Raw genomic sequence first — 13,318 nt, 5'->3', positions numbered from 1 at the left:
TTCTCCTTTCAGCACAAAATCTTGGAGGATATTATTGGAAGCTTCCTTAATGCTATGAAGTCCTGATAGCACTGATGGGACTTGCAGATTCTTGAAGTATTTAATGTAGACATTCATAGTGTGTAATTATCATCAAGTTGTATGGCTGCTGCAGTAGTTAATGTACTGCAAAGAAACTGCAAATAGCTATTGGTTTTCCAGACTTTAACTTTTGTTACAAAATCAGATCTGACTAAACAGACTAATTCACATTGATTGCATCATTTTCTGGCTCTCTAAGTTTATATCTGGTTTGGTTTGATTTGCAGACTTGTAACATGAGGTATCAGATGTAACTAATCTGTAGCTTCTCTCACTGAAAAAAAAAAAAAGTTTGTCTTCTAAATGATACCTTGTCCCAAATAGTTTCTCCAAGTTCTTTAGTAGTCCCTGGTTTCCAAGTTTGTGGCTCCTCAGCCTGCTAAATCTTTTGCTTTGATTCCAAACCTACTTTGGATTTAATTCCAAACCTACTGAGCACCTCCTGTTGAGTAAGGTAGGTTCTTGGACGAGATTTATCCAGCTAGACTTTTGGTTTCTACAGGTCTCTACTAGGTGCAGTTTCACTTTCAGCTAAGCCAAGTCCAAATCAATGACAAAAAAAGAGTTACAAACTATAAAAAAAAAACCTCAGCAAACAATTGGGATAAAACAGGGGGCAGCTTTTTGCGCTTGCATGTTAGACCTACATTTAAAAACACTGTAGATAGCTGCAGACTGTTTAACATGCGAGCGCTTTGGTACTCTGGCTTCTGTAGCACACTGTGGTACTTCAATGTGCTCTCTGATTGAAATATTGGAAGCTTAGTTATTCACATCTCTTTAAATGGGGAACTATTTGAGCTACTTACAACCAGTTGGGAAATGTTTTCAGATTCTTGCTATATGTAAATGCACCCATTCTGGTAGTATGTTTTCCAACATGCTTTTCAATCTTGACAAAGAATCAAAGAGATAAATTTGTTGCAGTTAATCTTGAGGCAAATACTTGTAAATTTCTATAATGCTTGCATTATTGTGAAAGCTGAAAGAACAACTAGTTGAAGGTTTAAGTAATTTCTGGAAAATGTTAGCTGAGGGAAAGAAGCAACTGGAATGGGATGCCACAAACTAAAAATTGTTAAAGCTTTGTGTAGCAAGTTGAGTTTGAGCTAGTAAAACCAGAGAAGTAGCAGCAGCAGAAGAGCTGGATTGTGAAATGCGAAAACAGGCTCAACACCTGAATGAGGCTAGTGTTAACTTTGTGTGTGTGTGTGTGTGTGTATATATATATATACATATCACAGCAGAGAAGAACATGTAAAAAGTAGGGATGTGCTCAAATGGAATATGTGGAAAAACTCTGTTGTAGAAACTGCTGAGTAACAGGCAACTAAGCACATAGTCCTTTTTAACCTGTTTAGCTATAGGAAAATTTAAAAAATAGTGCATTTGTGGCTGGGGGCAGCTGTTACTGCTGCTTCATGAATCTGTTTCCAGAGAAACCTGTGAAAGGGGTACCTGAAATACAGTCTTAAACTTCTGCAGAAGTTGAAGTCCTGGAGTGACCTTAAGACTTAGAGAAATATGGATGAAGATGTTAAACTGCAAGACTATAGGTACAAAAGCAAAGGGGAAACTTGTAGTTACAAAGCTTTTGATATAACTGCTAATATATGAAGATTCATGAAGCGTATTTTGTCTTGTCCATCTGAACACTTTGATCAGTGACCAAAGCCAAAACAATAATTAAGTTCGTGTGCTGTCTTTTGAGGTTTCAATCTTTAGCAGAGTATTTCTTTCTAAATTTTGTTCCTTCCTATTTCTACTTTTTTGTGTTGTTGTTTTGTTTTGTTTTTAATAAATGGAGAAAACAGTACATCTGTCTCAGGATTGCTTACAGTACCATAGCGCTTTTTTCCTCCAGTGGCCAAAAGGGATTCTGATCACTCAATGAGTATTTGTGCTAGAAGTGGAAGTGTCACTGCTTCTCAAGAGAAAATAATTGGACATTACACAGTGGATATGGCATATGACTGTGTGGGTCTTACACCATTAGAGGTCACTTGGTTTCTTACCTAGTTGAAGTCATAGTTTTTTGTGGGCCATTAACTTCCTCTTGCAGTTTCTTTGTATGGGCAAAGTTACTTAACTTTTTGGATTGGTTTGATTACTATAAATTGACTATAACTGTTTGCTTGATTTTCCTAGTGAAATGTTGATTTCTGAGACGAAATTAAAAAAATAGAACTTCTGTGTTTTATATAGCCACACTTAGCCAGTTCATGGGTCTTACACATTTCCTAGTCTTTCATAAGTGGTTTGAGTTGCAACACCTTTCTCCAATATGAGATGTCCAATTAAGAAGTTCCTTTTGTTTTAGAATTTGAGGAAGCATTGCGTGTGGTGCTATAAAGAAAATGTTGCCATTATAAAAATAACAAGGTTCTATGAGAGCCCATGGTTTCCCTTAGTGAGTTGCTGAAGGGGCATTACCTATCTGGGAATCATTCTACCACCAAGCAGAACACTTGCTATCTTAAATCTTTCCAGTAAAATAATCCAGAGGCTGCTTCTTCTACTGCTGTTGCTCAGTTTCTGATAAGTAAAGGCAAGTTTCTCTGAGGCCATTTTTGAGCCTGAAATCTTCATACTGTACCTGCTCAGTTTGTAGGAATCCTAGTGGTTTTTAAATTTTGTTTGAAATACGAATACACTGTGGCAGAGAAAAACATTAATATTGATACTGTTTGTAGGTGCCAAGAAAACATTTTTAGAAGGTGTCTGAGTGGTCTATCCAGCTGTGTTCCTTGAGTTACAGCATCCAAAGCCAACTGTTCTTGCTCTGGTTTATTCTATTTGTCAAAATGCTTTCTAGCTTTGTTGCAGGAAAGCAATGGCAAGAAAATATGAACACCTCTAAAAACTATTTAGAGGCAGTTGACTTGTTTTCTTGTAATGTAGAACTGACTTGACCTGTAGGAATATTGTTTGTTCTGTGATATAAGGTGCTGCTTGTCTTAAGTCACATAAAGTGCACAGGAATTGCAGTAAATAGTAAAACAGTGTCATCATATCTCAGTAGCACAATGAGAAACAGTATCTGGAAATCAACAAAAGCCTAGAAAAATGTGTTTAAGATGTCACAGCTGTTAAAGTGCTGCTACATCTGAAGTACCAGAAGTGAATGTTAACCATTGTCTCATATAAATGTTCCTATCCAAGTCAGATGATTTAAACTGTGAGTAGGGGCACAGGCCAGATGTAGGCCCAGAAGTCAAGCCTGTAAGGCAGAAATGCAGGTTTGCCCTTAATTACGCTGTCCCAAGGGAAGTCTCAGACCTGTTGTAACTTGATGTGTAACTTAAGTTTAGAAACACATCAAACCCATTCTTGAAGCTACAGTTGCAAGTTGGACTGCAAGCAGCACCTGCTCTTTGCAATGTGACTTCTGAATGATTGGCAGCAGGGCCATATGAAACACTAAGTGATCTTGGATACCTGAAGCCGTGCTTTCAGTGCTTTTAGGATTTGGAATATGCTATGCTTACACATTCTAGCACAGTAAAGCTGCAGGTTTATTTTTGGAAACAGTTTTGAGTGTATTTTAAGCAAAACTAGGTTATACTTGAAATTGGGCATGTAAATTTCATTTGTCTGGGGATGACATTCTCATTATCAGTTTGGGTTTTTCATCTGAAATACCATGTTTAGTGTTAGATCTGTCTGTGCTGACTCTATATCCACCTTTGTGTAATGTGAAATGTAGTGATTTTGAGCACATGCAGGACCTCAAGAGGTAGTCTGGTCCAATGCCCCAGCAGGGTCAAGGACAGCAGGTTGCTCAGATCCATTGAGTTGTGAATGTCTCCACAGATGTAGATTCTAAAACCTTTTTGGGCAGCCTGCTTCAGAGTTTAACTACACTTATGGTGAAGCTGCTCCTATTACCTAGTAAGAAGACTTCTTGCTGTAATTATCTGCTGTCCTTCTGTTGTGCAGGTCTAGGAAGAACCTTGCCCTGTATTTTGTAGGTCCCCACTAGATGGCAGAGGTAGCAGTAAGACACACCTGCAAGCACCTTTATGCCAAGCTGAACAAACACATTTTCATAGTATACTATGTGCTCTAACTGTTGCAGTGATCCTTGGCTGGACTTGCTCCAGTTTGTCAACGATTCTTTCTTATTGGGGAGCCAAAATTGGTGCTGTTGCAGATGCAGTTGCAGTCGGAGTAGAAGGAAGTGATCACTTCCCTGGACCTGTTGGCTGTACTTCTGATAGTGAAGCCTGGTATTCCATTACAATTTTGAGTTGCAAATGAACACTGTTAACTACATGTTCTGTTTGTCTACTGGGACATGAGGTCACTTTCTGTGAAGTTATTTTATCTGGTCAACTATTACAAGGGGCCTGGAAAAATAGGGTCCCTAGTGTGTTGGGCCCCCACATCTCCCTGGTTCAATCTACAGATTTCCAGATGATATAATCTGTTTCATTGTCTAGCTGATTAATGAAGAGGTAAAACAAGTGCACACCTCAGCATTGACTCCCAAGGAGTGCCAATGCTTTTAAATTGTGTTCGTAATTCTTCCCTGAGAAATTAGTTGCTTCTATGTGCTTTTGTGAAAGCTCATTGTATTTTGAGGTGCAGAAAAGACAGACTGCATTATCTGTAAATAAACTCTTATTATTTGAGTTTTCAGTGCATAAAATGACTTTGTTTATCAACAGATTTGTTTATCCTTTTAGCTCATCTTAAACTAGCTAATTTACTTCTGGGGAGAAGTCTTGGAAAGTATTACTACATTGAGCCTAAGGGTTTTCTAATTCACCAGAATGGAAAACTTCATCAGTGGACTTGAAGTAAAAGATAATGGACTCTTCAGGTAGTTGTGACTATTAGTACTTGCCATTGCTTAAAAAAATTTAGTCTTGAATCCTGGCTGTTTGGCTTTGTTTGGTCAGCACTGTATATTATGCTGTATTCCTAAAAGGGTGTCAGTTTTCTGTCAGAGGCTTGGTAGCTTTCCATGTACACTTGTGTTCCAAATGTCAGTATTATTCACAATCATCCTGGATAATAAGTAGTTACCTTACTTCAGGTTATTTGTTATAACTTAATCTAAATTATGGTATATAGCAGAACAAGTTGATTAAAAATGTCATTATGTCAACCTGCTTTGTAATATCTTAGTTCAGAAGGAATAACTAAAATTGAATTGAACTTGTGACATGCTCCATAGAAATCTTTTCTCAAGGTCAAGCTGCTCTAAAATATTTACCATCATCTGTTTAATGCAATTACTGTTGAGAGGCTTTTGAAAAACTTTTAGCTGTGTTTTATTCAAGTAACCAGCTGGAAAGCTGCAGATGGTGTTGACAATACTATCTGCAATTATGAAGCATCTTCACTTTACCAGCATTTTTTACTTTATTGGAAACATCACCTTTTCTATGGACATACAATGCTAGCAAATAATGGAGTGTTGTGAGTAGTGTGCTACTTTACATTTTTTTTTTTTTTTTTTTTTCCCCTTTTGTAGGATAAGTACTATTGACTGGTGATAACAGGAGTGGGGAGGGGAAGTCAGTTTTCTCTGCATATCTGAGATCTAGTCTGGAAAACCAGGAAGGATTAGTTCAGTCAAATTCAGTCCTTGTGCTTTCATTCTGTATGTATTAGTGGAGAAGCATGCCTTCTCTAATTAAGTTGTTTTGCACTTCATTATTTGCATGATGTGTCTATTTCTGTGTTATCCCTTGTGTGTAGGAGTTATAAAATCCCAGTTTAACTTTTCTGTCTGCTGATACTGTGTAATAGATTTCAGAAATCAGTCTGCTGCATAAAGTAGTATTTAACTTAGTATTTTAAGTTGTTATGTAAGTTTTATCAAGTCATTGGAGAACTGTTGAAGGAGTGGAGTTGTTTCTCTGTCTAGAATGATTATATCTAAATAGTGTAGGGATTTGGTTTGAAGAGCTTGTCTTGGCAAGGTCAAGCAGTAGACCTTCCTGAAAAAGACCTGACCTTAACTCCATACTCTTCTCTCCCCAGGAAACAGGGAGTATGTGGTATAGTTAAAGCAGCTTGTTATCTAATGGTGAAGTTGAATGTTTGAATAAAATACCTTCAGAAAGTGGTGGTTGTCAGCTTGCTGGCTTGTTAGATGGCATACCAAAAGTTACACTATCTAAGCAGCATATCACTTTCAGCTTTAAGAGGTAGGAAATCTGTACCTAGGGGTTATTTCCAAACCTGGTGTCACAACTGAGAGAACAGGCAAATTCTGGGTTGCTTACTTTTTATGGTGTTTAAGTTGTTTAGATACCAATTTCTACTCTGAAATGGGCTTTAGGTGGGGTTTGAAGCACAGTAAATGAGAAAAAGAGCAGATCACATTATACCTTAGCATGAACTCCATGCACCCCCTCTTGCACTGGAGAGATTTGGCAGCTGGCTCGTGTGTCCTCCTGGCTGCCCTCTGGCAGGACCTCCTGCCTGTTACAGCCTCTGGGTCCAATACAAGCCTGTCAGCTTCCTTAAAAATGCCTTTGCAATTTGATTCTTAATTCCGTTGCAATCTGCCACTTTGTAATGGAGACAAATACTTAAGTAATATTTTCATATGTGGCTGTATTTATGGTGTTACAGAGGGAGTAAGATTTAACCAGTGCTGTCAGATCTTGGGTAGAAAAAAGCCCTCTGCTCTCTGGGTCACAAGTCTAGTATATGTTGGGGATTATTTTTTTTTTTTCTTGCTTACATGATTCAGTGTTATACTTGACTTTGATTTTTACAAATTTACCAGCAATCCTGGTAGAGAGACATTTTTCTCAAAGAACTGAAATGTGGTTTTTAGTATAGAATCTGCTTTTTAATATCCTTATGCCTGCAGTTCATCTAAAAATGGAAGTAACTAAGATCCGTCAGAATAGGCAATACCTGACACATCTCTAGGAGAAGTTGTACCAGATAGTAATGGAGTTACCTGTGTAACTCTTAGCTTAGTGTTACCTGTGTGCACATTTACTCATGAAAACATTCCTTTTTTACACCATCTTGGTAGAGGAGAGTAGATTTGATGGAGTGTAATTGTACTTCAGAGCTGAATACTCTCCAAAACTACTGTATTATTGTCTTATAAATTGGAATCAGCTGGTTTTGTTCTGCATTAATCAGTACTATTTGCTTTCCTTTTAGATCAGTGTATTGTTACTCGGACATACCTCTTTCTTCATAAATTTTGGTTCTTCAGTGCTGCCTATTACTTTGGGAACTGGGCATTCATTGCAGTAAGTATTTTGCTTATAGAGATAGCTCAATCAAGTTGGGTAGTTTACAGTAGTTGTCATTGAATCATTTGCAACACCACACTGTCATTTAGTTTTATATATATTTTGCCCTTGTATGCTCTTTACTTGAGTAACAGTAACTTTTACTACTTATTTTAAATTTGCAGGTCTTTTTAATTGGATTAATTGTTTCCTGCTGCAAAGGCAAGAAATCAGTCATTGAAGGTGAAGTGGATGAAGATGATTCAGACATGAGTGATGATGAACTGTCTGTTTATTACCGTTGATAGCCTTTTGCCTTCAAGATGAAAAACATTATTTAATGTTATGTTGAAAGTCATAACCATGTGGAAATTGTATCCAAATAAGCATCCTTGCACCTGTAAAAATAGAGGAAATAAGTGTACTCACTTAAAGGGGTAAAAAATGAGTATCACTTTGAGTATCACTGTTATATCAGAACAAATATTGAAGCTGGCTTTGAATAATATATTAAAAAATGGTTTATCATTAAATTCGTATGTAACTGTCTGATGTATAATTTGATGAATTACTGTAACAATTTCATTATGCTTTTCTGTTAACTTAGGTTTTCTTAACTACTTTCATGCCTAACTTGTAGGACATTTTTATTCAATCTCATAAATAGAACTAGCTAAAATCCAGCAATACACCTGGTGGAAACATTGCTAGAAAGATTTGGATGAGGTTTAGACTGTCAGAAGGATGTGACTTTTGCATTACTTTGCTGGCATTTCTGGATTTCCTTTATGAAGCTATAGTTAAAAAGAGACTGTCCTTAAAGTATGCCAAAAACATGTACTTAAGTGGTAAGTTCCTGGTCTGTGAAGAATAAATCATTTTCTTACTGTTATCTCCACTGAGTTACCATGGGAATCCTCAGTAACTATGAGGTGGATTTTGCTCTATGAAAGGAAATAATTATTGTAAATGACCATATTCAGCATTGTCAGTGTTTTAGTACAGTTCAGTTATGAAACTGCCAGGTGCCTGACTTAGTAATAATCAACAGAATAATGAAGATGTGATTTTTAACTTATTTTTCTCTTTAATGCAAATTGTTTTGTTTGAGGTTTTCTTTCAATATTTAATTTAAATGTTGTCAACTTGTTTACAAGTCAATATGTTTATATAAATAGAGTTCATAAATATTTTTGTCATTTCTCTTGTCCTTGTAATGTTGTTTTAGCTATATAGTTACTGAGTTCTATTTCTAAGACTGAAAAATATTTTCTGATACCAAGTATCTATTTCTATGAAAGAGAAAATGTTTACAGGTTTTTAAACTTCTAATGCTACCTGAGGGAAATTCTAGTCCATGCAAGCACATGGAAATGTGATTTAGGTAAACTTCTAGTAAGAGTAATTGTTGAATAATCATTGAAATTTAGCAGAATTATTAATGTCCTGATTACATGTTTGCAAACTCTTAAAACTGACAAGTTTCAGTTATTTCAAAACCAGTCTTCCTCTTCCTGCAGTATTTCAGAACAGTGAGCTCTCAGGAACTTCTAGATTTTAATTTAGTTTCAGTATTTCAGGAGGTCTTAAGTAAGTTGCTTAGTTAATGTGCATGAACACAAGGAACTGGTGTTTGGGCTCTTACAGGAACAAACAAAACTGAAGTATTTTAACCAGCCTTCTGTGCCAACTGCTCTACTAATATGCATGTTTATGTGGCAATCTGGAAGAATCCCTGATGTTGTAGCTTTATCATAAGCTGCTAATATGCAGTCAAGTCTGCTCAACTAATAGCAATCCATCTGTTTGCTACCAGTGAGACACTTGAAAGGACAAATATATTCAAACACTGATGGTAGGTACAGAAACTTGACCAGGCAGTCTGAGCTCCCTTTGACTAGAATTAGCTAAACACTATTTAAATATGACCACTGGGGAAACTTGCAAGTAATTATTTATAAGGAGTTCAAGTAACTCAAATGAAAGGTAGGACCTGATGTTGACTGGAAGCCGCATCCAGGAGACATCAAGAAGTTAGAATATACTTCTTTGTGGATGCCCTGGTGGAAAACGTACATGAGCTAATTTAAATAAAGTTACCTGCTCAGATATCCTCCTTTTTTGTGGGTTTTGTTCATATTTCATCTTCAGCTTTAACCAGTGATAATTATCACTTCCTTCTTTGTCTGCATCATGTACAAATTTGTTTGTTAATCTTTCTGGGTGTAAGGTTGAGCTGCAATACCCAGTTTTGCAGAGTTGTATACATTTTATCTTTAACTTTTTTGCTGGGGAGATTCCTGCTTGTGTGAGGAAGACTGGCAGACAGGTGTTGGTTTCATGCCATGTAGCTGCTGTTGCATGCAGGCTTAAGTGTCACTGGCCAAGATGCCTGGCCAGTCTCTAGGTAGATGTTGGTTTAGATCTATCTCCCCTCTTTCCAGAATTTTCTACATTTCCAGGTTCTTCTCAATCAAGTCCTGTTTCCTGTCTAAATGGTCTATATGCAGAAATACAATGGATCTGCCTTTGAATTGGTGGCTTCTTCTCTTTAATTGAAGGATTCAGTAAGTACCACTTTTTAAAATCCAGTTGTTAACTAGCTTTACAGCCAGCCCATTGCTAGTTGCAGCTAACAAGAAGCAAGCCTCTGCCTGAGAGCTCAAAAGTTGTTTCAGACACTTGCTGTCACCCACTGTCATATAAGCAGTAAATAACTGTCAGCATTTATAATCAGAGTTATTCTTCACCTGCCACATCCTCACTAAAGTTTCTCAGGAGTTCAATGAACCATTTGACTGACAAGGTTTTAAAAGATTTTTGGATGCATTAATGTAATTGTAATGAAGATACACTCAAGTATTCATCTCTATTGAACGCTTCGTGTGATAGAAACTTGATGTTTTTAACTATTGTGCCTTTAAAATGAACTAAAGGTGTGTTTGAAGTTTATGGTGTGATGAACTCACCAACTGGATTTATACATCCAGTATCACCCTGTGAAGAAAAACAGTGGTGAAATTTAAGATAGCCCAAGCTTAAAATATTTGGTTTTGATCAATACTTTCAGGAACTTTAAGAAACAGAACTTCCAGTATATTCTTTTGCAATTGTCTCTTGTGTTCTCCTCAATAAAATACTTGCAAGTAAAACAATTAATTACTTTTCTTCCACAAAGTTATCCCTGGTGTGGCAGCACTTGTATGACTGAAACAGTTCACTCATTTAGCTGTTGGCTATGAAATGATAGTCCAGAGTTTTCTATAGGTTTTGGAGCCAACTCAAACTTTCCAGTGATGTTGTAATATAGTATTCTACCTTGTAAGAAAACATCTAACATCTTCAACCGAGTCTTCAAAGATTTCTATTTTCTGGACTGAAGTAACTTAAAAAGGCATCAGTGTAGTTTTACTGCTTTGGTTATATGAATGGTATTCCAAATTCATCTCTAGTGTGAGCTTCCAAAACTTCTGAATAGGTGGCTTAAGTTAGATTTTTGTTGATTTTATTGTATTTTTCTAGTCAGCTTCTACTGTGTTGGAGGCTCATGAACATGGAGAAACTGGTGAGCCTTAAATCATGCTGACACATCAAGCATGAGCTGTGGTCACCAGGAATATGTGTAATAGAATTCAGCAGCAACATGTCAAATGGGTCCTCATCTTGCTGTTTGTTCTATAGTGATTGGTAGCTTATCTGGAGTTGCAATTCATAAATACAATAAAGCCTATAATAGTCTGTTTTGTTTCTTAGCTGAAAGCTGACAATATGCTGCAGATTTCCTGCTGATTCTCAGGAGATAAAAGCTTTTGCTGGTGAAGAGTGCAAAGAAACATCTGCTACCTTTTTGTGTTTTCTGTTTTGACTTAAGGAAAAGATTTCAGAGTGGACTTGAGATTTTGCACTGAAAACAGTTGTCTGCTTACACATAGAGGGTACCTGTTCTGGAGTCGTGCCATATAGATCAGATAATGTGACAATTTAAGCTAGAAACTAATGAACCCTTTCAGTGTTCATGTTTTGCTTCTGAATGATCTGTTTAGACATAACTCTTCAGATGTCTTCTTCTGCTTAGAAATTGTCTTTCTTGGCTTCACAGCTGTTTTATTTGACTTTCTCAACACAAGTTCTCAAAGTGAACAACGGCCTTTAACAGCACTTTTGAAAACCATTATCCCCTTGGAAAAACTTGTGGTTTATCCTGAAATACTGGTAACTGCTGGTGTGCAGGGCAGAGTTACAGTTAAGTATTTAAGAAAACCGATGAAGTGTAGAAGGTAACTCGTCAGCCCTTTCTGACAGCATCGAAACAGTTCTGGGTACAGACAGGGAAATAAAGCATGGCTTGTGAGATTAAGCACGGGAAAAAGATTCATCCCTTTCTAAAATCATCTGAAGTAATTTGAAATACTCCAGCTGTAATGTTTTTCATGCTCTTAGGTTAAAGATCGTAGTTCATATTGATAATGCATCTTATGTTAGTGTAGATGTGTTCTCTTGAAACCTTCTGTAAAGTCAGCTTTTTTGCAGATAAAGCAAAGAAATGAAACTGAGAATCTTTCTTTTCCTGTAAATGTGTATTTTGACTATACTTAACAGAACCAAAACAAGGTTTTAATTTCTTTTAAGATGTAATTTTCTTTTAGTAGTCTAAATTTTAAAACAAATTCTGCATCTGAATAAAGACTCTTGCCAATTCAGGATAATTAATTGAATTGGAAATTCTGGTGTTCTTGACCAGCTTTAGTAAAATGTGGTTGTTAAAAAAATTATCTGGAAGTTGGACTAATTTTAACATCTTCCTATTCAGAGAGATTGCATGAGTGATAGCACTTCAATCAAATTTATAGCTATGAAGAGGATTAGTTCATTGAAATAAACAGACAATTTAAGCATATTTGTAGCTTTCTTCCAGATTCACCTTTAGGAAGAGGGTGATATATTCAGGGGGTCAGACAGAAAAATTTTGGTTTCTGAGGGGCTGATCTTAGCAGCTCTGTGTGACTTAAGTTTTCTCCTGTGTTTACCATCCAGAAGGATGTGGAGCCTTCCCTTAAAACAGCTGATGAGTGTTGTTTTTTAATTTTGCTTGTTATAATCATACCTGTCTTTTTTCCCCAGGGAAAATATGCAGGCTGCCTGTAAAGCATACAACTTCAGGGTTTTTTTGAGCAATTTTGAAGAATGATGTCAAAGTCCTTACTGTGAGAATCCAAGTATCTTGCATAAAGATAACTAAGAACATTCAAAGCAAACATGAAGCTGAATATGCACATGGTTCCTGCTGAAAGTCAAGTCTGAATGCAGAGCTTTTCACCAGAATCCTGTGAGAAAGTAAAATATAGATTGATTTAATAGCGCCTCTGCTTCTGCTAAGCTGCTTAAGCATAAATCATGATGTTACTGTGACCTATAGAGAGTTTGAAGATTCTCCCACATGTGTTAAGTGTATCACTTCAACTGAGAGTACTTCAGAGGCAGGACAGCAAGAAGGACTTTTATAAATGTGAATATATGATATCCCACACCCCTCAAAAAAAAAAACAAACCACAAAACACTGAAACTTTCAACTTATGAACTTATTACCCTATAAAGCACTTGGAGGAAAGTCCTGGGACTGAAGTGCTGAGTTCTGACATTTCATGTGTAATTTGAAGATAGCACCTACGTCCTAAACTTCTCTGAGTTGTACTTGGTCGTCTTGACTTCTAAGCTAGAACAATGCAAATCTGAATCCTTGCTGCCTGCTGACTTTACATCCTTTCTAAATAGAAAAGTTCAAGGTGCTGGTGGCTGGTGTATCTGATTTTCATGGAATATTCTTTTGCAATGGGTCAGTGAAAAAAAACACTTCAATTTATGATAAAGAAAAATATTTTATATGTTTTGAGGTGCTTAGTCCTGAATGTATAACAGCTTCTTCTTTGAACTTGAAAGTTAAGTCCATAACAATGGAGATCTCTTTATTGCATGGTGGGGGGAACAACACAGTTACAAAACATGAACTCCAGAGGAATCCTCA

The 13,318-nt window shown here is 36.6% G+C and overlaps 1 protein-coding gene across 1 annotated transcript in view; it reads left to right on the top strand.

The window, feature by feature from the left end:
• Window positions 1-9,406, top strand: part of LMBRD1 (LMBR1 domain containing 1) — a 75,870-nt gene extending 66,464 nt beyond the window's left edge. Inside the window, exons 15-16 of the mRNA XM_005506751.3 lie at window positions 7,222-7,313; window positions 7,481-9,406. Of these exons, the coding sequence (XP_005506808.1) occupies window positions 7,222-7,313; window positions 7,481-7,600 (212 nt within the window). The 3' untranslated portion in view covers window positions 7,601-9,406. The remainder of the gene's footprint in view (window positions 1-7,221; window positions 7,314-7,480) is intronic.
• Window positions 9,407-13,318: the final 3,912 nt, after the last annotated feature.

Source organism: Columba livia, chromosome 3 (genome assembly GCF_036013475.1).
Source record: "Columba livia isolate bColLiv1 breed racing homer chromosome 3, bColLiv1.pat.W.v2, whole genome shotgun sequence".
NCBI lineage: Eukaryota > Metazoa > Chordata > Aves > Columbiformes > Columbidae > Columba > Columba livia.
Note: the sequence above shows the minus strand (reverse complement) of the source record. Positions and strands in the feature narration are given on the sequence as shown.